The 27,181-nt window shown below is 34.6% G+C and overlaps 1 protein-coding gene across 3 annotated transcripts in view; it reads left to right on the forward strand.

Moving 5' to 3' along the window:
* Positions 1-27,181, forward strand: part of Dnah3 (dynein heavy chain 3, axonemal) — a 547,435-nt gene that overhangs the window by 512,969 nt on the left and 7,285 nt on the right. For all 3 annotated transcript variants that reach the window (XM_072538195.1, XM_072538196.1, XM_072538197.1), the window contains 13 exons: positions 1,744-1,922; positions 2,076-2,283; positions 3,511-3,767; positions 3,928-4,133; positions 4,955-5,430; positions 8,171-8,593; positions 8,660-8,796; positions 11,078-11,252; positions 14,055-14,261; positions 14,413-14,620; positions 19,215-19,465; positions 26,187-26,344; positions 26,862-27,021. In XM_072538195.1, the coding sequence (XP_072394296.1) occupies positions 1,744-1,922; positions 2,076-2,283; positions 3,511-3,767; positions 3,928-4,133; positions 4,955-5,430; positions 8,171-8,593; positions 8,660-8,796; positions 11,078-11,252; positions 14,055-14,261; positions 14,413-14,620; positions 19,215-19,465; positions 26,187-26,344; positions 26,862-27,021 (3,045 nt within the window). The remainder of the gene's footprint in view (positions 1-1,743; positions 1,923-2,075; positions 2,284-3,510; positions 3,768-3,927; positions 4,134-4,954; positions 5,431-8,170; positions 8,594-8,659; positions 8,797-11,077; positions 11,253-14,054; positions 14,262-14,412; positions 14,621-19,214; positions 19,466-26,186; positions 26,345-26,861; positions 27,022-27,181) is intronic.

The following is a 27,181-nucleotide window of genomic DNA, read 5'->3' on the forward strand; positions in this document are numbered from 1 at the left end:
ATATAATTTTGAACTTTATAGACTTTTGGTGATGCAGATATGATGAAAACCATCAAAATAAACCGCCTAAGATTGGTGGGTCTCGTTAAGCGGATGGATGAAAGTAATCCATCTAAAATAACCATGCTAAATAGACTGGTCGAAGGACCAGTCGGACTGGTCGAAGGACGGGGGCGACCTAAATTTAAGTATCTGAACGATGTGTAGGACGATTTAAGGGAGATTGGAGTAAGGAGATGGAAAAGACAGACACTCAACAGGGAAGGATGGAACGATGTTTTGAGAAGAAAAAAACTTAAATTCGTGGATTTGTCACAGTCCCGAACAAGGCCTTTTTTTGCTTATTTCCCTGGTGTAATTAGTTTGTAGGTAAATCTTTCATCCAGACATTCTTTATAAACATTCAAACCAAACTTACGCCACATTTCTTTTATTAACTAATGAAAGGACAAGTGACCACAAAAAGTATCATTGTTCAAGGAAATCTATTTTGCAGCAAATATTTTGATATTTTATATTTATATAATTTTAGTTTACGCCATTAATCTTAAATATTTGTGAAGTTTTCCGAACATCTCTCTAATTTTGCGCAATTTCAATATATTCTACAAAATATTTGTCTTAACTTTTTTTTTTCTTCTTTTTTTATTGGGGTTGTTCTAAATGTTCGAAACGTACCTCGGTCCTAGAAGGTGGGCAGAACCGCCTTCCAGCCTCGTTTGTGCAGGACTCCTCCAGCGTGGCCACGATGATATCCGAGGCCGCGCGCTAGGGTTTTTGGACACCATTGCCGTCAATGCCAGAGACCTACCTGCTAAAAAAACACCCTCCTCAGCGGTGAATTACCGACCGGATCGCCCTGATTGGACGCAACATCGGCACGGCATTTACCCGATCTTTTATTCACGCACAATTCTCACGCATTCTAGCACTTTCCCACTACGACGGAATTCTTCTCTTCCTCTATTCCACCCTGTTCATGTTCCATCTTACCCCTTCTCATTCTGCCTTATCTTCTTGCTTGATCCTGGGCACCCTGCCTACCTTCGGGTCGCCTTTCTTCTTGTTCCTTTCTTTCCAATGTTCTCCTCACATATCTCTGAACTGCTCTCCACCGATCTGACGACCTAAGTATCTCCTCCACCAGTTCCGTGACTGCACCCTACTTCCTAGCTCTCTCTCAAGCAGGCTTCTCTCACCTATCCATCTATCGCATACCAATAAAGTGTGTGAGACAGTGTCCGATATTTCACAATACAGGCATTTGTCATTTTCTGCCTTTACAAATCTGTAAAGGTATGCCCTTAAGTAACCATGTCCTGTGAGCATCTGCGTCAGGAAATAATCCAAACGCCGGTGCCTGCAATCCATCCATCTTCTCAGATTAGGAATCAACGACTTCGTCCACTGCGCCACCCTTCTCATCTCATCCCATTCCTCTTGCCACATCATTATGGACCTTTCCCTTTCTTCTTTTTTTAAACGTTCTGTTGCTATGTCTTTATTTCTTCTCTCGTATATTCTTCCTCTTTCCTTCACTAGCACGTGCATCGGACTACACCTGGTGATAACTCCTCGGCAGAGACTGTTCTGTATGCACACGCCACCCTCAATATACTCTTCCTATCTGCTCGGGTGAGCTGCTTTCTGTACGCCTTTGTTAAAACCTACTACAAAATTGTCAACAGCATTTATCTTAACCTACTACAAAAGAATTAATGTGTACCTAATTTACGATTTTAGATTTGTGTAATGAAACAGATAAAACCAGAAAGAAAACCAGATGTTGCGACGGGAAAAATTATAGAAGACTATTGGGGTCCATCTGTAAAACTGTTGGGAGATATGAAGTTTCTGGAAAACTTAAAATCCTACGATAAGGATAATATACCTACAGCTGTAATGAAAAGAATAAGAGAAAGGTAATTAAGCAATAAACGAAAGTTTAAGAGAATAAAAAAAATATTCTTCATTTCACATAATTTGAAAAGTATTCCGATTTTTATTTATATTAAAAACAATTTATTATTTTAAATTTATTTGATATCATGAGTTTTTAAATTTATCCATTTTAGATATATGCCAGACCGAGAATTCAATCCAGAGCGAATCAGGCACATCTCTACCGCTTGTGAAGGACTTTGTAAATGGGTGAGAGCTATGGAAGTGTATGACCGCGTGATCAAAATCGTTGCTCCGAAAAAAGCGCGCCTGGCAGTAGCAGAAGCTGAACTTGCTGCGCAGATGGATACATTAAATGCCAAACGAGCACAGTTAAAAGAGGTTAGAATTTTTTTTTTGTCTGAGTTGTATCAGGTTGTTTCCTACTATTATTTTATTTTGAGTTTTTCCAAATAGGCGCAGCCATTAGTTAGGTTAGGTTAATTCGATATGAGTGGACGCTTATTTATCATTCTACTCGACCTAAGAGGTCTTTTATGGATTATCCTTAGCTTAAACTTGTCCCTTTAGTCCAGCTTTTTTAACACAGTGTATTATCGACTTAGGTGACGCTTCTATGAAGTCGTAGGGCTTGAATTGATAATGCTAAAATGTAATGAGCCTTATTTTATTGCAGTTGCACAGAATTTGTTCTGCCGTCTCCTCATGCCATCAGAATCTGCAATTTCAACTTTCAATTTTTTAGAGGTCAACTCTCTGACGACTGGACAATTATAGCCGAAAAATTTAAAGCCAAAAAAACGTGTGACCTGACGTCGACCTGATTATTTATGTAACCAAAAATAAAGCGCATTTAGGAAGCTCCAATGCGGAAAGCAACAGATCTTCCCCAAAGGAGAAGCTTTTGATTCTCTGTCAGAGAAGCTGATGTAACCACAACTTAAGTCATAGAAGTCATGTTTTAGGGAGATTTTCCAAGATTTGTGTTACCTTTTACAATAGTCCCTATACCAGTATTAAAAAAAACATCCACGAAAAGGTTCCAAATTACAAATAATTACCTCCTCTCCATACAAAACTGACTTAAACATATCGAGATAAGATTATCTTGATAAGACTTCAAGCCAAGGACATGATAGCGTAAAAAGAAAAGCATTTGGAAATTCAGGACATGAAGGTTCAACATTGCCAAAAAAAATAAAAATCCAGAAGAAATCAGAAACATCCGAAACCAAAGGCAGTGAAGGCAGTTCCGCTTTCAATTGTATTATCATCCATTTTTTACAACTGACCATGGTGTTGATATTGTGTAAGCTGAGCAAGACCCAGTAGATGACCAAGATGCATTTGTGTTGGATTTTTCTTAGAGATATTTCCAACACCGAGTAATTTTAAAATTTGCACAAATTTTATTTATATATATATTTTTTTTTTGAAGCTTTTTTAACGAAATAACTGTTTAGTATTATTAATAAATGTATATGTCCAATTTCACATAATTGTCATAAAAGAGAAAAACATGAAAAAAACATGGCAGCCTATATTAGGACCTTTTCCTCTATTTTCATTAATATGTAACACTAAACACTGTTTGTTACTGTTGTGTAGGTTGCTGATAAATTACAAGCACTTAACGACGAATTTGCTGCTGAAACAAAGAAAAAGAAGGATCTGGAGGACGACATATATATTTGTGCTCAAAAATTAGACAGAGCTGAGAAGTTAATTGGGGGCCTCGGTGGAGAAAAAGCTCGGTGGTCAGCTACCGCCAAAGAATGCGAAGCTTTACTTGGCAATGTAATAGGAGACGTTATTCTATCTTCAGGAGCCATCGCTTATTTGGGTCCGTTTACAGTCAACTACAGGTATTTCTATTGAAATTACTAACGTGGTTTTTTAGCTAAGTAATATTACGACATATTTGTGAGTAACCTCTTTTAGTTGTACACTTGGAAATATCCCCTTTGTGACTGACATTTTTATTCTTTATATAGACACTTAGATATTTAGTATTTATATTTTCAGGCAATCTTTATTAAAAGAATGGAATGAATACGCCTTAAAATCTGGAATTCCCTGTTCTAGTAACTTTTCATTAGTTGTTACAATGGGCGAACCTGTAGTTATACGAGCTTGGAACATAGCTGGATTACCAGTGGACAACTACAGTATTGAAAATGGAATTATAGCAACCACAGCCAGAAGGTGGCCTTTAATGATTGATCCTCAGGGTAAAGTCAAAATATTTTTTAGTTATATATTTATTTACACGTATTTAAAACACAAACCATATTTATGTTAGGAGTATGTCAAAGTTAATCAAACTTGAGAAGCTAATCACTTAACTTAAAAAGTGGATAATTCCCGGGAATTGGCACTATATTATATAGTTAAAAATCTCGACCATCGAAGTAAAACAGTTCTGTTGTAATTGGTACATTTAATTAAAACTAAATTTAAAAATCCAAAATGATTAAGTTCAAGACATTTTTGGACTAATCAGCCCATCTTCAAAAAGCAAGTAATCCCACTAAATTAATAAAAACGTAAGCTAAAACGTTGACTGTTATATACAAATATGTGGTTAATTAATTAGTTTGCAGTACTTGAAAAATAAGCTCAAACCCAAACAGCGGCTGGGTTTAATTGGATTAAACTATACTTGAATGTTCAATTATATGGCAGTATGCTGATGAAATTAGATTGCCAACGGAGAACACAAGTCCCTACTCGAAAGAGTTTTCTACATCCGAACTGTAGGAATGTTGAATGCCAAATAATCTGAGATGCCGGACATAATAATTATCACAAAGTTTCGTTATATCTATAAGTGCTTCTTTAAAAACTGAGCGAGTGCAAGCCATACGATCTATAAATGAAAAAAAAAAAACTATAAAGTCATCACAAAAATAAAAATGTTTTCAAATAAACTTTGTAATATGAACCTATTGAGAAAGAAAATAACATCTCTACCTCAAATTTCGTTCAAAAGTCTGAGATTTTAAATATCTTTAAAAATCCGAATATCTTTATTATACTTTCTTCTTTTTAGGGCAAGCCAACAAATGGATCAAGAACATGGAAAAGGCCAATAGACTCCAAGTCATCAAACTAACCGATGCAAATTATGTGAGAGTTGTAGAAAATTCCGTAACTTTTGGCACTCCGGTTCTACTAGAAAATATAAGCGAAGAAATCGACGCCATATTGGACCCTGTTTTAGTAAAAACGATTTTTAAAAGTCAAGGCGTCTGGTACTTGAAGCTTGGTGATAACGTTCTCGAATATTCCTTTGATTTTCGATTGTACATCACCACCAGATTAAGAAATCCACATTATTTACCAGAAATAGCGGTGAAAGTGACGTTGGTGAATTTCATGATAACTCCACAAGGATTGCAGGATCAGTTGTTGGGTATTGTGGTAGCTAAAGAAAAACCTGAACTAGAAGAAAAGAAAAATATGATGATTGTGGAAAGTGCCAATAACAAAAAAATGTTAAAAGAGATTGAAGACAAAATTTTAGAGGTAAGAAAGAACACTATATATACGATTCCTTCTTAGCTATTTGTATTTTCTTAGCAGCTGCTGTAAAAAGGTCTACTAAGCTGCAATAATATCACTCTCGAAGGTTTTAGCCAGGAAATCCTTCTTTGTTCTATGTCTCTTTTAGAATTAATCTTTCCTTGCGGGATAGTCTATGTACTTAATTCTATTATAACCTCTGTATAATAATTCTTATGACTTTTACAATCTATTTGTAGCCGCCTCAGCACTTTAATAAATTCTTCTTTACATATTTTATTTTTACTGTAAAACTTTCCAGTCCGAACAACAAAGTAGGAAATACATAACACCTTAAGAATATGATCCATTGGTCTATAGAAGGTCACGAATAATGAATATTTTTATCATGTTTACAGTAATTTGCTTTGTAATTTCAATATGTGTCCTTACTTTGGCCATGATTCTCACTTATCCAGATTTCTAGATATTTGTAGATTGCTTTTTATAAATTAGTGAAGCAGACATAGATCTGATTCATATATAAACATCTTTGTATGAGTGGAAATGCTTATCTTGCACCCAGCCTTCTCAATTAGAACTAGGTATTATCTATATCTTCTTCTAATGTTTTATGTACGTTTCCGTGTATTTTTTTAGTAATATCTTAAGCGTCTAGCTTATCAAGGAAAGCGTTCTGTACTGGAAATGTTCTGTCGCATGTGTTCTCTTTGGTAGTGTTACCAAAGTTAATAGCAAAAATTCTTGGGGATTACTCCTGTTAGAGTACATGCAGAGTTTTATTGTCAAAGCACAAAATTAGCTCAGTAAATTTCTAATTGTTTATTCTAATTTTGTCACGATTATTATAATTATATCCTGTTTGTTCATTTAGCTCTTCTTGTATCTTTCTCTCATTATCAAATAGTCTTGTTATGTATTCTTTTCATAATCCTAGTTTATTATTGATGATTTCATACTGAATGATCTGTCAACCACTTTTATTTGGTCTTCTTTATCTTTACCCTTATATTCTATGTACACTCATGGCCAAATTATCGAGTATTTTTTAATTTTCCAATTTTTTTTTGTAGTAACTACATTTCAAAACAATTTTAGATTACTGATGACACTCATATAGTAGACTGATGTACTCAAATGGTTTGAAATATTTTGTTCTTTGAAAGGAAAAATCATACTAATTATTTCGGTTATTTTTAGTTTAATTTATTGAGTTTAATTAAATATTGTTTTGATTTAACTAAGTTTAAAACAAATATGCCACCAATTCGATACTGCGATGAAGCCCAAGTAGCACAGATGGTAATTTTGTACGAGGAAGGATATGCACCAATAGATATCGCACGACGTCTTAGGAGAAGTCAATCTAGTTTCAAATATTTTAAAAAGGTACTGCTAAACAGAAAATTTCGTACGAAAGCCTGCTCAAGGACGCTCTAGTTGCACAGCCGCACTTGATGACCGTTTTTTGGTTCTTATTTCTACACTAAATCGTTCATTGACATCGATGCACCTCAGAAATGAGCTACTAAATGTTAGACAAGCTAATGTACGTTCAGAAACAGTTAGACGAAGATTAAAAGAAGCAAATTTAAAGCCCAGACGCCCCGCCAAAGTTCCACGTCTTCTCCAAAATCATAAAGCTCGTCGTTTAGAATTTGCAAGAACACATTTTCAGTAGAATATCTACAACTGGAAAAATGTTCTTTTCACTGATGAGACCAGAATCCTATTATGGAAGCTAGATAGTCAAAACTACGTCTACCAAGAGTTGGAGACTGCTGTAATCTCGCCCAGACCGTTAGTTTTGGAGGTGGGGCATAATTATTTGGAAAGGTATTAGTTGGGAGGTACGCACCGCACTTGTGGAAATGATTGGATGGATGACTTGTAACTCTTACGTTTAAAACATCCTACAAGATCATGTTTTATCATATTTTGGTAAAATTGGATATGAAAAATTCATGTTAATGTACGATAATGCTCGACCACATGCCGCTGCCATAGTGAGTAATTATCTTGATGAGGTTCAAATTCGAAGATTGGATTGGCCATCGTTTAGTCCTGATTTAAATCCAATAGAGCACATGTGGGATCACCTAAAACGCCGCATACGACAAAGAAATCACATTCCAAATATGATAGTGCAGCTTCGGCTTGCTGCACAGTATAAATTAAATGCAATTTCCCAAGGATATGTCCAAAATTTACTTGCAAGCATACCGAGAAGGATGCAAGCAGTAATAAGAGCTAGAAGGGAGAATACTCGTTACTAATTATGCACTTCTTTTAGTTAAAAAGACTTGTTTAAGCAATTAAAATTAGCATTTAAGTTTAAAGTAAAATAACTTTATTTACCAATATTAAGCATTTATTTTTTTCGCAATTTTCTCCGCATAAAAACTTAAAATTGTTCATTAAAAATTGTTAAAATAAACTCTATTTTACAATAAACGACGGCCAGATTGATTGGCCAGAATTTATTTTGAAAAAATAAAAATTAGAAAATTCCAAAATATTCCATATTTTTGTCCATGAGTGTAGTTTTTGATATTTCATTTCGTTTCTCCCTTTAACATCTCCTTCTTCAACTATTCTTTCTTCTATTAGCGTTTAAATGTCTGATGTTTATTTTTTATTAAATATATTACAATAGAAGAATACGCTAGTTTACTTTAAGTAAATTTTGTTAATTTTATTTTTTTTATTTATTTTGGTTAAATTTTACCTGTATTAATTTTAGGTGCTGTCTACATCAGAAGGTAATATACTAGAGGATGAAACAGCGATAAAGATCCTATCAAGTAGTAAAATACTCTCTGAAGAGATCCAGGAGAAACAAAAACAAGCTGCAATAACAGAAAAGGAAATAGACACGGCTCGAAACGGTTATTTACCTGTTTCTAAACATTCGTCAGTTCTATTTTTCTGCATATCTGATCTGGCAAATATAGATCCAATGTACCAATATTCTTTAGTTTGGTTCATTAATCTGTATATTCACGCAATTGATGTAAGTCCGAAATCTAACATTCTGGAGGAGCGATTGGCGGCTTTGAATGATTATTTCACCAACAGTATTTATAGAAATGTATGTAGATCGCTATTCGAGAAAGATAAATTGGTCTTTTCGATGGTGTTATCCGTCGGAATACTCAGATCTCAGGTACGTATCAATAAATAAATATATTGTATATTATTACTTATTATTATTTTCCAATTAATATTACAGGGTGATATAAATGAAGATATTTGGAATTTTTTTCTAACTGGTGGAGTTGCTTTAGATAACCCGCATCCTAATCCGTCTCCAGACTGGTTATCAGATAAGTCATGGTCTGAGATTGTACGAGCCAGCAACTTAAAAGGGTAATATAAGCAAAAATAGTTTAAATTTTTACAGCAACTTTATTCGTGGTGACAAATCAATGCTGACAAGCATGTTTAGTGTCCTCTGATATTTTAAATAAAGCGGTTTTTGTTTTAACAACAAAACGTATCTAATTATACAAACACACCTTTTTTCATGAAAATGTGTTTCAAGTTTAATATGTGTTCTATAGTAAATGGGGTGCGCTGATCACGAATATGTTCTTAGTTTTTTTTAGCACGCCAGGTTTTCTGGAAAAGTGTGTTTGACATATTTCGTAGAAGCTGACAAAAATATCCCTAATTAACCAATATCCCATCTTCCTTATTAACGTCTCGCTATCTCCTTTATGTCTTAATGAAACCTCTCTCTCTATTTACTGACAGCTCCAAGATTTTTGGAAAAATAATCAACGTGGCAATCCAGAAAATGAAGTTTGACGCTTATAGTGTATCCCAGTTCTTTATTATTTTCAACCATATTGGCTACAATTTCTCTGTAGTTTTGAGAGTTGTTGTTTCTAAGAAAATTGTCTATGACTTCTACAAAGGAACTCTACGGGCCAGATTCATCCTGGTTCATTGTATTCTGGAACAATTTTAAGGTTCAAATTTGAAGGCCTACAAAAATTTCTGCATTAAGTGTAGTTTCAGAAAGTGCAGGAAATTTGCCGTACAGGTATTTAAAGCAGTCACCTTGTAAATTTAAAGATTTGTCAAAGCGTAAATATTACCATTGTGGAATAAGAATCGTAATTAACAGCTTACAATTTTATAGCTACTTTAAAAATATTGTAACAATACGCCAGTGAACCACTCCAGAGAAATATCCCCCGAACTCTTTTTCATTATGTCTTTCACACGAAGTTTTTTAGTTCAGCTTGGATAAACTGTTGGAGTTGGTATATCTTGGATCTTCATTGGTTTTTTTGTTTGAACTTTCATCTGATAATATCTGTTGGGTGGTGTGAAGAAAATATGGAGCAATGAGGATTACTGATCCATGAGGTACAGGTCGTTTAGCAGAAATCCTTGACATCGCAAGAGCAAAAGTAACAGTCGTTTCCATTGTTTTTTGGTTCCCTCCATACCATAGGAAGGGTAAAGAGCTACGTATACCCTTTGTCCATTTTCTCAGTAGCTTGACACAGTGAAAGCACACTTTGTGTGAAGCCCACGGTTTGTCCTGATCACCAAGCTTTACACCGAAGTAAGCTTAATAAGCTTTCTTGATTTGGCTATCGCTAAATTATTACATACGTAACAAAATATATTAAGACTGTTTTTACACTTTCTTCATGATATTATAACGCACTCAACACTCAGAAAACAAAACACGGAGGTACGTCTTTGAATCCAACCTTTTTCTTCAAAATTTCATTTCTAAATCCTCTATGGAGTGGTGAAATCGCAGATCAAGCCTCGCCAAAGGCTAGATCCCCACTTGCTTAATGAAATTATCAAGACGACAAATTTGATTTCCACTTGAACTCAAATACTTTGATCGGTGCCCTAATTACTTCGGTTCTCACGCCGGTCATAATGTAAAACTCTGATATACGCTATTTGTGCTGAGTAAAACAAACATTGAATGTTTATTCTAATCCAAAAGAACTAGAGTATTTTTATTCGAAAAATTTTAAAACGCAGATTTAAATTTTATACAGGACTTCATTTGAAATACGTGAACTTAACTTTATAGATACTTTATAGAACCGTTACAATATTATTGGCTGACTATTTATTGAGCATCTTACACGGTCATGGAGATAAAAACAGCCAAGTACCTTATGACAAATTAAACTAAGTCCTTTATATTATGCAGTGAAATCGATGTTATAAAAAAGAATGTATTAGTTGAGTAACCTCAGGGAATGATTAGCTTGCAATTCGATTCAACTGTTCCGAGCAGCAGCCTCCAGTGTCAGAATTACCATGATGGTAGTCAATCTTCGTAGCGGTGATGGTACATGAAGAAAAAGCTATTAATAGCTAAAAGCGTAATAAGAAAAAAGTATACATAACGTTTGTTTTATGGTTGTGTTAAAGAATTTTGCAAGGATCTCAATGTGTTAAAGAGAGTTATAGTTTAATTTATATATCGTTATTTAATATATTTTTAAGATCGCTACAATTTTAGAATTTATGATAATGATATATTTAGAACTTACAGCAACATTAAGTTTTTATTATACTGGATAGAGATACCACATAATATTAACAGGTGTCAAACTAATCAATTACGTTCATCAAAAAAGTATTTTATGTTCTATAATTTCAGGTTAAATAATTTTATGGTATCAGTAAAAAAAGACAATGCTGCTTGGAAAAAGTTTTACGATTCGTCTAATCCCAACGAACTTCCATGTCCAGCTCCGTTTAACAATGTACGAGGATTACAAAGATTGGTCCTAATACGTTGTGTTCGACCAGATAAAGTTGTACCAGCGGTTCAGGTAAATATACTGCGTGGCATAAGTTAGGGATATTGCCAATATAATTGTAATGGTACTTCATTCTGCATCAATTATTTGTAAGTTAACAATTTAAAATTATAATAGTTTTAAAAAATATGAAAATGTGAGACCTTATAAAGAGAATCAAACCAAAAAAGAACATCCTAAGTATTAACAAAGCACCTCCGATCTTCCATTTCAGTCCATGCTTCTCTGCTCCATACCATACGTTTCGATGTTGGTTCTGTAACACATTTAATGTCATCACTCTTATAAAGTGAAAACGACGTTGATCTAGCAGCCGCATATGATACTGTTAATAACCGAATCTTTTTTTTCTTTGAGTACCGTGCCCAAGCTTTAGGCGTGGGTAGCTTCCATGACGATTTGCTGATATCGTTCTCGATCTTGCGCGGTATGTAATAATTCATCTGCTGATAAGCCAGTCCATTGACGAAGGTTTCGGAGCCATGAGTATTGAGTATCAACTGCATTATCCTGTATCTGCTTCCTCTCATTATATGCCCCAGATATTCGAGTTTTCTCTTTTTTATCATATTTATTAAGTCGCCTTCACCTTGACCTACACTGTTCAAGACTTCTCTGTTTGAACTGTATTGAATCCATGGTATTCTGAGCATTCTACGATATAACCACATCACGAAGGCTTCTATAATAACCGAATACTTCTGAATAAAATGTACAAAATACCGAATAGAATCCAATAAATTCTGACTAACCCATGTTCCCATATTGAGTTCAAGGGGAAAACAAGTAGATGCCAAAAAAAAAAAACGGAGTACCATAACTAGGATTACTCTCGACAGGAATCTTCAACATATACACTAATGACTAACCTATCAGCAACGCATCAAAAACATTTATTTATGCTGATGATCGTACAACCGCCTATCAATCTAGTAGTCTTTTGGACATAGAAGAACAAATAACCAGCTCAACTAATGGAGTGAAATTAGCTGGATGAGTGAGAAATAAAACTCACTCACCTCTGAAGTTTTGAGAAACTACGCTAATTCTAAAACTAAGCTTCCAGGAAATTGGAAGGATGTGTAGTCTTAAGAAGTTCAAGACCTGAAAGCCTAATAACTATACTGGTGTGCTACTCAAGGGTCCGAAAGGAAACCAGATTCTTCCAATCAGGTACACTCTTACAATCAGCGTTCCTTATTATTAGTTATGCTCTGAAAAGTGCTCGTATTTCTGATCCAACGAATATAGAACCCAAGGTATACCAACGTGGAGGTCTGTACTAGGATAAATTTAAGTAACAAGGTAAATACGACGTTCATCCAGAAGCAGATATAACTAAAATTGGCGTTTAGAAAAAGCCTATTCGCGCTATGTTTCAGCCAACTACGTCTAACGAACGACGGGTCAAGCAATTGTCACATTTGCAGAGCCAATCGCTGAGTCACAAGCTTGAATCGTTGTCAACATACTAAAGGGAAAATTAGCTGCATCAAAATGCACAAAAAATTCAAATTACTCTCTTCCATCTAAAATACAGAGAAGGTTCAAAAAACCTTAACATTCAATGGAATTGAGTCACATTGTAACATTGTCCATTCCCTAAGTACTCGGAGTGATCCTACATACAACATTGAGCTACAAGCAACACATTGCAAATACTAAAGCTAAGACTCAAGCTAGAAATAATGTGCTACAAATACTAACATTGTCCAAATGGGGAGCTAACCTAAATGTATTACGAACAACAGCGCTAGCACTCTGCCTATTAACAGTAGAATATGCCTTTTCCGGTTTAAAGCAATCAAGTCACACTTATAAAATAAATAGTGTAATAAATGAGCGATACCGACTGACTTACTGGCTGAACCAACAAGAGATGGTTCAGCCAGAGACTAACTCATCGTCAAGCATCGCTCCTCCAGTTATAAGAAGACAAACTCACAGCATGGCAGAACGAACTAAACATAGACATGGAAAACACTGAATAGACTACGTACAGGTGACGGAAGACAAAAAAAAATATGGTAACCTGGAGAATACATTGAGGGAGATGACAGCTGTGTGATCCAATCAATAAGTCACCAATTATTGCAGTGTCGTTTTGTAAACTGTGAGCAAGAGTGCTTTGATGCAGACTTAATAGAATGAATCGACGTAGCAGTAGCTTATGTCAACCATTGGTTAAACGAAATATGAAAATTTTATTGTTTTAATTCATTTTTATATGGACTTACATCTAGTTTATTGTATTTTAATTCTAAATTTTTACTGTGCTGTATTTTATTTTTATTTTAAGTTCTTTTAACTGTAAGCTGAGTACTTCATACATTAATTAATATTTACAGCATTTGGGGCCTTTCTTGTGATCTCTTCACTCCCTAAAGTCTACCTAAACTGCCTATTTCTCTGTTCCATCCATCATCTTCGAATCATTACTTAGTTCTATTTTACTTCCAATTTCAGTGAAGCTGCTTGACGTATTTTACTTTTTTTCTCTCTAGTTGACAAATTAGTTTATTGTTCTCAGCATTCACCTGCCATATTTCTTTAAGATTTTCTCTGCTTTTCCAAATTAGTTTCGGTGAAGAGTTCTTGCTTATTGTTATTTCTTTGATGGTATTTTCTATATCTCTTTCACTTATGCCGGGCATTACTTCTGAGTTGACTCTGAATTTGTTATTATTCTTTTAGATTATGTTTCGAAGAAGCAGGTGGTTATACTATACGTTTACTTGTTTGATTATAATTTGGACCTCCTACCAAAGATGTTTTAGAATAGTTTTATTGTTAATGTCATAATTACAATTTCAGAATTACGTTGTGGAGGAGATGGGGCCATCTTATCTAGAACCACCTCAATTTAACCTTGAAGAATCTTACAACGACAGCAACGCCTGTTCGCCTCTCATTTTTATTCTGTCTCCTGGAGCAGACCCTATGGCTGGATTGGTTCGTTTTGCAGCAGACAAAGGAATTAGTAAAACGTCATTAATGACAGTGTCTCTAGGACAAGGACAAGTAAGAATAAGCACATTATTTACCATAAACATCTTACTAACTCAATAGGAAATAAATACATTTTTACTTTTATAAACAGTTCGAAAAATACACCATAAAACATTTTTTCTGTTCCTTAAACTACTTTCGTGTGAATCATTACTTGTTTTAGGGACCCATAGCATCTAATATGATTTCTACCGGTCTTGAAACTGGACAATGGGTTGTACTTCAGAACTGTCATTTAGCTGAAAGTTGGATGAGAGAATTGGACAGGATTTGTGATGAGGTTATTGTTCCCGAGGTCACCAACCAGAATTTTAGGCTATGGTTAACGAGTTATCCTAGTAAAGCTTTCCCAGTGTCGATTTTACAAAATGGTACGTTTTTTTAATGTTATAGTCAAGTGCCATACAGCCAGTGACAGCATGTTAATATTTTTTAAACAATAGATTGTCTAATATAATATAAAACGATAATATACATTTTAAATGGACTTCATTCGGCATCAGAATAAATAACTAATGAGTCTGACACACAATAGGAATATGATCTAGAAGTTTACAATATCTTTTTGGTCTTGAAGCAGACTTATGATTTATTACATAGAACAAAACTGCCTAACATATTGCAAGAATTCGCAATACCAAGAAAATTAATAAGACTTGTGCAAATAACAATGAGAGGCCATATAACTGATGCGTTTATAATAACACTAGGACTGAAATAAGGCGACGGACTACCTTCAATGCTTTTCAATCTTGTTCTTAAATATAATTAGACATTAAGATAATAATAATTAGACGATTGACGGTGAGCAGAAATAACACATTATAAACAAATCCATCCAATTGGTAGAGTACGTAGATGATATACGAACCATATAGAAAACCAACACTGGTACACTTTAAGAGACTGCAGTTATTACAGTAGGCAGGACACGTGGTCCGGATGCATGAGAATAGAATTCTCAGAAAATTACGTCACGCATGCAAGGAAAAAGACCTGTTGGAAGACCAAAAAAAAATTTGAAAAAAATAGATAAGGATGACAAAAACCTGCTAAATACGTTAAGAAAAATAACAGCAGTAGATCCAGAACTTTGGAGAAGATTAGGTACTGAAGAAGGCCAAGAATCGATTTAATGGATAGATGGATGTCATGATTATTAGTATTATTTATTTATGTTCTTTTTTCAAGTACCAGTTTTCCGGATATTTGGTCAAAAAATCCTGGTTATTGACATATTATCTTTAAGCTGCCGGAAAACCAAGCATACCTTCTTATATAGTGCATATAATACACCAGCTTTTAGTTCTGCTTTCCGGACAGTTGACTCAAGACTTTGGCAAGGTGCGTATGTGTGCGTTTTCTGTTCAGAGTTATTGTTGAAGTTAAATTTGGTTATGGGACATACAGTGTCCCACGCATGGTACACAGAGCTAGAAGAGAATGAAGTACTCGGAGAAGCAGATCCAGATGAAGATAATGGATATTTGTTCGAAAAGTGTTCACGATACTAATTCAGAAGAAGATGTCGGGAAGCAGGATTTAGCTGAGGAAGTTATAGGATGTTACGGCAATGATGAAGTTCCCTATTATGTTGGTCAAAACCGTACAACACGCTGGAGAAAAATTTGTTCACCACAAATTAGAACTGGAGTACATAATATATTCGAAAAAAGACCTGGGCCCATAGATAATGTAGCAAATGACAAAACCATAACAGAATATTTTGAAGTTTTTATTAGCTACAACATTGTAAAAATAGTAACTGATTCTACAAATATATACATTGAAAATATCAAGCCCAAGTAAAACCGTGAACGATATGCTAAACAAACTCATTAGCTTGAAATGGGAGCTCTATTTGGAATGGTATATCTTTTATGAGTTAGTAAATCAGGCAGACAAAACATAAACGATTTTTGAAGAACAGACGGTAATGGGATGGACGCCATATATTGCACAATGTCTTATAATCGGTTCCGATTACTTCTATGTTGCCTAAGCCTTGATGATGTCAATAGTCATCAGGAGCGAAGGGAAACCGATAAGTTGGCAGCAATACGAGATATTTTTGAATATTTATAGGAAATCTAGACCTGATCTTTTAGAGGTCGATGCCCGTTTAGGCAGTACATACATTTAAAGCCTGTTAAATATGGCATCAATGTCTTGAATTAGTTGCTTCAAGTGACATGTTTTATTGTGAACCTCGAAATATATACAGAAACTCAACCAGAAGGCCCCTTTTGACTATGGAATAGCCCATCGGATGTTGTCAAGCGACTTGTAAGTTCTATAAGGGGAACATACCATAATATAACTATGGAAAGCTAGCAATACAAATAAATAATAAATTCAAACTAACTATGCTCGGAACAGTAAAGAGAAACAAGCCTGATTAAATTTAAATTGTTTTTATTGGAAATTAGGGTGGAAAAAAATAGACATCGATAGACAAAAATTAGCGTGTGTATTGCCTTGCTAAAATTGTTATTACATTGCTTACAAAAGAACAAATATGGAGGAGATATGTTTTTCGACAGTTGACATAAATATATGACAGGCAAAGTTTTATTACAGTGTTGCCATACATAAAGCTTAAAATATTAAATTGAACATAAATTCCCCCCTTTGAAGATAATCTTCAAAGGTAACCCAATTTATAAAACTAATACAATAATGTCAATGTCACTATAATGTCCCATTTTCCAACAGTAGTGGACACAAATGTCTAACAGAACGGGTCACTACACGAGTGGCGGTTTTCACTTCTGCTACCCTGGAGATGCCGTCCTTTCCAGGAATAAATTGAAGAATTGGCCCCATAGGCCATTTACATGGCAGCTGCTGATCATTTTTAATTAAAACTAATGTTCCAACTTTGACTGATGTGGGTGGATCCTTTCATTTATATTGTACATGTAGTTGAGAAATATACTCCTGTTTAAATCTCGTCTAAAAGTGCTGGTACATATGCTGAAGCTCTTGTGGTTTAGTTAATCGATTTAATGGAACTTCTGATAGTTCAGGATCCGGAAGTGTAGTTATAGATCGACCAATAAGAAAATGGGAAGGAGTAATAGGTTCAATATCATTGGGATAATTAGATAGGGCATACAGTGAGCGTGAGTTTGGGATACCCTCGATTCGAACAATTAGAGAATTTAAATCTTGATAAATAAATTGTTTATTCAACATAATGCGTTTTAGGTGGTGCTTTGTACTTTTTACTGCAGCCTCCCAAGGCCCTCCAAAGTTAGGTATATAAGGAGGTATAAAATGCCACCTAATGTTTTTATGAGAAAAATAGTTGTTTATTTGAGTTTGATTAGCATATAAAAATTGACCTAATTCATTTATCTCATTACTAGCCCCTATGAAAGTACTTCCAATATCAGAATAAATATCGGATGTTACTCCTCTACGTGAAGTAAATCTCCTAAGACAAGATAGAAAACTATCTGTTGTTAAAGATGCTAGCTCTAAATGAATAGCTTTTGTGCAAAAGCAGACAAAACATTTTAATAGTTTACATCCTCTACCAATTTTGTCCTTCAGTGAGAATGGTCCAGCATAATCAATACCAGTATACTGAAAGGGTAAAGATGGCGTTACTTTATCGTCAGGTAAACTTGACATTGGATACGAAGCACACTTTTATTACAGTGTTGCCATACATAAAGCTTAAAATATTAAATTGAACAAAGCGAGAGATATTTATAGAATTCATACGTACCACCGAAAACCAGACTTCAGTTCAGTTTGCATTTAATAAAGACTGCACGCTTGTATCTTTTGTCCCACCGAAGAAGAAAAATGTCCTTGTCTTATCCACAAGCCATACAGATGACAGCATAGACAAGGATACTCGCAAACCAACAATATTAGCGGACTACAGTTATTCTGTAGTTCGGTGTCGATGTTGTAGATCAAATGTATAGTCTTTATAATGCCACCAGAAACAGTACCAGATGGCTCTTAAGTATTTTCCTTGATATTATGCAATTTTTTATGCAGATTAGCTTTGGAATCGATAAAAATGATTGACCTGATTTCGAAACAATCGAGAAAAATGCGTATTTTACTTGGAACCGAAGAATACTTAGAAAAAGCTTCGACTTCTGCAGAAACAACTACATCTCAACCAAAGAGGACCAAAACAGGAAATGGTTGATGCTACATATGTCCTCAAACAGACAAAAGGATAAGGGACTATTGGTCCATCTGCAATAATTGGATCTGTAAGGAACATCCGAAAGAATCACAGGTCCTCTTCTTAAAATGCGTAACTGAAGACGATGAATGATCTGGTTACCATTTTGTCCATTTTTAATTTTTGAAATGTATTTATTTGTTTTTAAGAAAATATTAGATTGTCTAATAAATATTTCATAAAAACAAACTTTGCTTTATATTAAAATGGCAATTGAATATATATTTTAGACCTGATTTATCCTGGGACACACATGTAACCCACGCGACCGCTCATGTAACAAGTTGCTATGCAAGTAATCCAGGGTTAAAAGCACCCATTAGATATCAATCTTTATGACGTTTGGATAGTTTTCTTTCTTATATAAGGTTTATATAAAGATTCGATATAGTTATTTTCAAATAAAACTTTAATCTAAATTTAGAAAAAAAAATAGTTCTTTCTGGTGTCTGATCTTAACAGCAGCAGTAGAAGGAGAAGCAAAAAAATAGTAGGGGGAAGTCAAGTGACAAAAACTATATTTTTTAATGACTGTCAAAAAGAACTATCGTCTGCTTGCTTTAACAACTTAAGAACAGGGTTTGAATGTAGTTTGACTAAAGTTGCCAAGCAAATCAACAAAATTAACGTAATAAAAGGAGTTTGTTGTAATAACTTTGTTATTTTTTTATATGTAGTTAGGTTTACTGATTTAGTATTATTTTTTTAATCGTAAATGTAAAATAAAATTACCTATACTGATAATTTTACAGGAGTTAAAATGACAAATGAAGCCCCTAAAGGACTACGGCAAAATCTCTTGAGATCATATTATTCCGATCCTATATCAAACCCAGATTTTTTCGGTGCCTGTACCAATCAAAAAGCATTTAGAACTCTATTATTTGCCTTATGTTTCTTTCATGGCATTGTTCAAGAAAGAAGGAAATTTGGCCCACTGGGCTGGAACATACCTTACGAATTTAACGAATCTGATCTTCGAATCTCCGTTATACAGTTGCAGGTAAGGTTAGGGAGTTTTATTAAACATTAAATGTTAGCCAAGAATATATGATCCGAAATATTTATACAACGTCTATTTGCCAAAATGTTATAAGTAGTACCAAAAGGCTGATTTGATTAAATATTCTTTGAATATTATTTTATAATTTTGTTAAATTAGAAAGTTGCAAATTATTTTTACGTGATGGGAGTATCTAGTGCTCTTCAAAGACAAGGGACAAAGAATATCGTAGTATTAGATTTGCTTCATCAGGTTGATTCATCAGGTTCCTTTCAGAATTGTTCATATTCTCTTGTCCAAAACTAGGAACTACCAAAATATATTAAAAATATTACCTTCTAAATCGAAAGAATGAAACTAGATATAATGATAATGACTGAGACGAAAAAGAAAGGAAACGGTTCCGAAAAAATGGGAGAAGTCATTCACTGTTGGAGCGGAATAGATAAGAAAGAAAGGGCAAAAGCAGGAATTGCAATTATACTGAAAAAGAAATGGGAACACGCAATCGAAAACTGGGAACCAATAAACGAAAGAATTGCCAAGCTTAACTTAAAAGTGTACGGAAGACAAATTATCTTACTAGCAGTATACGGTCCAACAGAAGACAGCTCAATTGCAGAAAAAGAACAATTCATAGAACAACTGCAAGAAGAAATCAAAAAGAGAAAGAAGAACCAAGAAATAATTATTGCCGGTGACCTAAATGGAAGAACAGGAAGAAAAGAAAACGACAGAACAGTTGGTAGATTTTGAGAAGATATAATGAACGATAACGGGGAGAGATTGATTGAGCTATGCGAAATAAACAACTTAAAGATCACAAACGGCTTCTACAAATATAAAGACATACACAAATACACTTGGACACAAGAAACAAGAAAATTGAGGTCTATTATTGATTATGTTATAGTAAACCACGAAAGCTCGATAAAAATAAAAGACGTAAGAGTAAAGCGAGGCGCAGAATGCGGCACAGATCACAAACTAGTAATCGCTTGGATGGAATTCCCCTTCATATGGACCCAACAGAAACCGACCCAGGGAGAGTTTGACCAAGTTACGGCTCCGGCTACACCTGTCAATACGTGCTCAACACAAGAAAAGAAATTCAAAATCAATTTATTAGAAGAAGACTCAATAAAAGACCTATATAAGCGAAGATTGGACCAAAAGCTAGAAGAGTTTCGGTATGAATCATTAGAACAAACATACGAACACATAAAAACCTGCATGAAGACAGCAGCCCTAGAAACTCTTGGAGAAGTGGACCAAAAATACACCCAACAAACTACGAAATTAACTGAAGACACACTAACATGCATAAAAGAGAAAAAAGAACTTCATATAAAATACTACTACTACTACTACTACTTGTCGGTTTATAACGTTCTCCGCCGTTTTCCGACTTCCAATCGCCACTTAGACCGGTTGTTCCATAGATCTTCTTCTATGGCCCTCTATCTCAGTTCTTTATTTATTCCTTCGCTCCAACTTTTTCTCGGTCTACCTCGTTTTTTCTTTCCTTCTGGTTGCCACTTTAGTATTTCTTTTGGCATTCGTTGTTCGTCCATTCTTTGTAAGTGTCCGAGCCAGATAAGTTGTTTTGTTGTTAGGTCATCTGTGATTGTTCGTTTGATTCCCATTATTTCTCTAATGCGTTCGTTGGTAATCCTTTCTCTTCTAGATCTTCCTGCGGCTCTTCTCCAAAAATCCATTTCCGTCGCTTTCAGCGTTGACAGTGTTCTTTCTTTCAGTGGTCATACCTCACAGCTGTATAAAGTGATACTTTTTACTATAGTCTCATATATCCTCTTTTTATTTTCTTTGCTGATGGATTGGTCCCATAAAATGGTGTTTAACATTGTGATGGCTTTTCTCCCTGACGTATTTCTCTCTCTTATGGCTTTGTCTAATGTTCCATCTTGTGAAATAGTGATACCTAGGTATTTGTAGTCACAGCAGTGCTTTATCGTAGTGTTATCGTCTAATATGAGATCTTTTTGTTCTGCTCCAATGCACAGGTATTCGGTTTTCTTTTTATTTACTTCTAGACCCCATATATCATACTCTTCAATTAATTTTCGTGCCATATAGTTTAAATCGTCATAATCTTGAGCTCATATAAAATACCTGAACACAAAAAACTATGAGGACTTGGAACTATACAGAAAAAAAATAAAGAAGTGAAAAGAAAAGTAGCAAATGAAAAAAATGAAAGATGGGAAAAAACATGCACAGAGATAGAACAGCACATAGGAGGAACGAGAAATTCAGAGTCATGGCGCATCATAAAGTCGCTCCAAAGAAATAAGACAGAGAAAATCAAGATCGGTCAAATCAAAGAAAACGAATGGCAAGAATACTATAAAAAATTGCTAACCGAAGACCGCCCCGAATTCAAACAATCAGAAATAGACGGAATAGAAATCTACACACATGACGAAATCGAATTAAGCCTAGCTGAGGTAAAAAGAACGATCAAAACTTTAAAGAACAAAAAAGCAGAAGGTCCCGGCGGAATACCAAATGACTTGATAAAAAACGGATCGGAAAAGTTATTCCGTATGATACATAAAATGTTTGAGAGAGCACTGAATGGAGAAGACTTACCGGCAGAATGGACCCAAGCATATATGACATCAATATACAAGAAAGGAAATAGAAAAAACTGCGAAAACTATCGGGGAATCAGCATTATATCGCCTATAGGCAGACTGTATGGAAAGACCATAAAGGAAAAATTAAAAATATATATACAAGATAAAATCGGAGAAGACCAGGCAGGTTTCACAGCGGGGAAAGCATGCTTAGATCACATTTACACGGTCGAACAACTAATAGAAAAAAGAATGGCCAAAAATAGATCCGTCCATCTGGCTTTTGTTGATCTTAAGAAGGCATATGACTCAATACCTAGAACCAAGCTATGGGAAGCAATGGAAGACATCGAAGTTCCACGAAGATTAATAAACGCGGTAAAAGCACTCTACAAGAATAACGAAGTAGCTATCAAAACGGGCAATAGAATATGCAGGCCATTTAAGACGACAAAGGGACTACTACAGGGTTGCTCCACATCCCCCACCCTGTTCAAAATATTCCTGGAAAAAACCCTGAAACCATGGAAAAGAAAGTGCGAAGGAATGGGTATACCAGTAAGGAACGAATATCTATATACGCTAAGTTTTGCCAACGACCAAATAGTGATCGCACAAGACGAGGATGACCTCAGTTTTATGATGAGAAAACTGGAGCAGGAATATACAAAGAATGGGATGGAAATAAACCTAAAGAAAACTGAATACCTAACAACGGAGAATACAGAAATAAAACAGCCGGAAATAGACGAAGGTAAACAAATCAAAGGAACAGACAAGTATAAGTATTTAGGTTTCATAATATCAAACAAAGGAACAACGGAGGAAGATATAAAAAATAGACTAGGACAAACAAGAGACTCCATACGAAAATTGAACCCGGTACTATGGGATAAGAACATCAGCATGAAAACAAAGAAAAAACTATATAATACCATGACAAGAAGTATCCTCACTTATGGGTGTGAAAATTGGACAATAAATAAGAAAACCAAAAACAAAATAAGAGCAACAGAGATGGAATTCCTAAGGAGAAGCTGCAGAGTAACAAGAAGAGACAGAATAAATAACATGGAGATTAAGAGGAGAATGGGAATGAACTCCGACATAATAGACTACATCGAACAGAAGAGATTAACATGGTACGGACATGTCAGAAGAGCAGACCAAAATCGGTGGATAAATAGAATAACAGAGTGGAGCCCGATAGGAAGAAGAAAGAGAGGCAGACCTCGAAGATCTTTCAGAGATGAGGTGGACGAAGCAATGAGTAGAAGAAACCTACAGGAAGGGGACTGGCTAAACAGGAAAAATTGGAGAAAACGGTTGAGTGAAGGAATACAGTGAAAACTGTGGAAATCCTTGTATATATATACCTTCTAAATCTATATAAAGAGGTTTTCTTGTTTAAGCTAAATATTTTGAAGTAAGTTTGAGATTTTCTATAGATTTTCTTCCTCTTAGAGGACCGCCTCACTACGAAGTTTGACTATCATAATCTCTTTTTTTATTTTTCAACTTTCATCAAGGTTATATATCCTGTTACTAGACACAGCTGGTGGATATCTAGAATAAATGGCATATAAATTATCGAAGAACTTGTTGATATTGTGTGGATTAAATGATGTTAATCTTGATAAACTGCAACCCTCTGGTTGGCGTATACTGAGGTTCCCACGCCCATTTAAAAATGAACGAAATCATTGGAGTTTATTGCTATTTTATTCTTGATCCAATTCGCTGGAACTGAAATATTTTTTTTTAATCGCCGTATTATATGCTACCTTTCGTGCTTGAATGGTTGTTAATCCGTAGCTCACTTTGCTACAAGTTTTGATGAAATCACACAAAGAAATTTCCAGTTTCTCTGAAAACATACGTCGTACAGCATAATTGGGTTCCATTAAATCATTATCTGGATTAGTACGTTTTTTGCGACATATCTTTGTAATGTCTAAAATTTTAATATATGTTCAACGGCAACAATTCTCAATGATTTTCCGTCCAAAACATCTTGTACGGCACTTGTCATATCATCGGAGCTGAATGTCGCTCGACACCTTGGTTTTTCTTTGCGTACCATGTCTCTAACAAACATAATAAACTTTTATTCTACCTATACAACATATTATTATAGCATACATACTTGGTACAAACTTTAAAAGTACACAATGGGACAGTCTTATTGTGTACTATCACCCAGTGTCTCATTGTATACCAAGTAGCATTGCTGTAATCAAATGCCAATAATCATATTTAGTTTTTGTTTTGAGACACGACTATTGGAGGTTAGACTAATTTAACTGTGGTATTTCACACATATTGATACAAATTAACAATAAATTTCGATAATAAATTAACAAAACTATATAAAAAGTAACTTCTTACCTTAATTAAACAATTTATCACAGTAACGTTCACGAGGTCACGAATGAAATGATGGTATTTTGACTGATGCTGTAAAATGACATTTTTGTGATAAATTTGGTTGCAGAATTGAATCTTGGCGGTAAATTTGAAAATTACTAGATTGTATTATTGTATGCCATGTCTCATTGTGTACCATGTCTTATTGCGTACTACTCTTCATTACATTATTCCTGGTGGATGTGGCGTCGTAGTTGTTTTTTCCAACGTCGATAAAGCGCCCATCCAATGATCATGATGTCGAGAGCTCGAGCACAACAATATACGCTGTTCCTCCTTTATTGTTTCCCGCCTACTTGATGAAGATTTTTTCTTAGTTTTTCATTATTTTGGTAGTTACCCATCCTAGTGAGGTTCGGCCATGAGCTTAAAGGCTTTTTATTCTGTTGTTTTGTCTATGTGATGTTGGGTCAGAAGATTCCTCTTTAAACGCAGGATCGTCATGAGATGTTAGTACTAGGGTATGGAGACATCTGAGGCAAGTGTGATGTTAAAACTTCTTTGTTTTATTCTTTCGGAGACAGATTTAATATATTGCTTAAAGGATACGTTCATTGGTAATACAACTACATTACTCATTATGAAATATTGAGGTAAGTTTGTCCGTTTGACACCAATAAAGTATAAATGTACCAGTGATTCACTTCAAATGTTAAATGTCTAATTTATATCTAACGAATTGATTGGGTCACAGTTTTAGATACATATTTCTGCTGCATTATCAGATTTCAATTAGGTAAGTGGTTGTCGTATGAAATGTGTCGTAAGTGGGTTAATATATAATTTACATAACCCATTATTTTATAAGAAGGGAATAACTTGAAATTCATTCTTCTCGATTAGGAAACAAACAACTGAGTGTAGTGATTTAGATTTGTTTTGATGTTTAGATTTCCAATACGTAGTTTTCAAAAAATTCTCACATTGTACTATTTATCGATCAGACGAATGAAATTTTTGCGAATTTTGATTCAAAACTGCAGGCATAAGTTTTTGAGCTTTATTTTAGAACGTTTTTAGAAAATTATAGAACTCAAACCGTCAAACCATCACTACACCGTCTACAAAAAATTTAAGCGCTGTCACTAGGATAAACAGCAAAGTCCTCACATGATAATTACAGAAATAAATAGAGTAGATTATCCAGTATTTAGATAATATAGTAAAAAATTATATAAAAAGGAAATACTAACAAAAATGATAAACATGTGTTTCTATATTAAAAATAAAATAATAAACTTGTAAAATGAAAAAGACAGTAAAGATTTCATTTCACGTACAAATCGTCTATGTATCTGTTTATACGTATTTCGCTTTAATAAAGCTCATCAGAACAGTTATTCATAGGCGTTCTCAACGTGAAAATTAGATCTTTCCTGTCTTTAAGGAAGCAACAATAAAATGGCTTCGAAACGGACGCAATAGCGACATCTGATATTAAATCCGTAAAATAGTTTCGAAACACAATTCAGATAACTGCCTTAATCTGAGCCTTCTATAAATTGCAAGGCATAGCCAGACGTTGATAAAGATGTTAATAGAGACATGGGGAATCTAAAATTTGCATTCCACGACATGTCTCCTCAACTAAGCAGAAATCGTTAGCGAATTGGTTTCTTGTACTCATACAGAGTAGATCCGAATAAAATGAAAATGCAAAATAAAATGAAAAAAATAATAAACTTGTTTTTTAGATGTTTCTTATAGATTATACTGACGTCCCATATGATGCTTTGACCTATTTAACAGGAGAATGCAATTATGGCGGCAGAGTTACCGACGATAAAGATAGGAGGTTACTGAACTCATTGCTTTCCATATTTTACATCCCAGATACAGTTACACAACCAAAGTAAGTATAATATTAGATATCAAAAGGTAAACTTTGTCAAAAGAGCTTCAAGTTAGCACTTTTAATAGCTGTAGCGATCTTCTTCTTGTTGTAACTATCCGTGAAGATTTTTGGCAATCATCATGGCAATCATTATCTTGTCTGTAACAGCGCGGAAAAGCTGCACAGATACTGTGTTAAACCATTTACTGAGGTTCTTTAACCAGGATGGTCTTTTTCTTTCTGGACCTCGCTTTCCAAATATTTTTCCTTGCAGGATGGTTTGTAGGAGGGCACATCTGGATTCATTTCTTATAATGTGTTTGAAGTACTGTAGTTTACGAAATTTGATGTTGGTCAGTACCTCTCGCTTCTACTTGTTCTCGCTGAATACCATTTCCTTTGTGTTAGCTTTATGTAGACTGACTATTGTATATTTGACGACGCCTTACGATCAGAACAACATTAAATTTACCGTAACGGTTGACCAATGACATGCAATTGAATACGAAGGAGAAATGGTTTTATATTCTTTTAGGTACGCATTTTCCCCAAGTGGTATGTATTATGTCCCATCAAATAATACTTGGGAAGGTTGTTTAGAATATATTAGGAGTCTGCCTATCAACGCGCTACCAGAAGTTTTTGGATTGCATGAAAATGCCGATATTACTAAGGATAATCAAGAAACTCAAGCTGTAAGTATCACAAATTATTATGCTAACTAGAAATTTGATGAATAAAGAGATTATTCTTGTACATTCCTAGACTACGAATATGTCTTTCTTATGTTACTAATTATCATTATCCCTACTTTATTTATCCTTGCTGTCTCAGAATTCAACTCTATATCATATT

Source organism: Diabrotica undecimpunctata, chromosome 7, assembly GCF_040954645.1.
Source record: "Diabrotica undecimpunctata isolate CICGRU chromosome 7, icDiaUnde3, whole genome shotgun sequence".
NCBI classification, from domain to species: domain Eukaryota; kingdom Metazoa; phylum Arthropoda; class Insecta; order Coleoptera; family Chrysomelidae; genus Diabrotica; species Diabrotica undecimpunctata.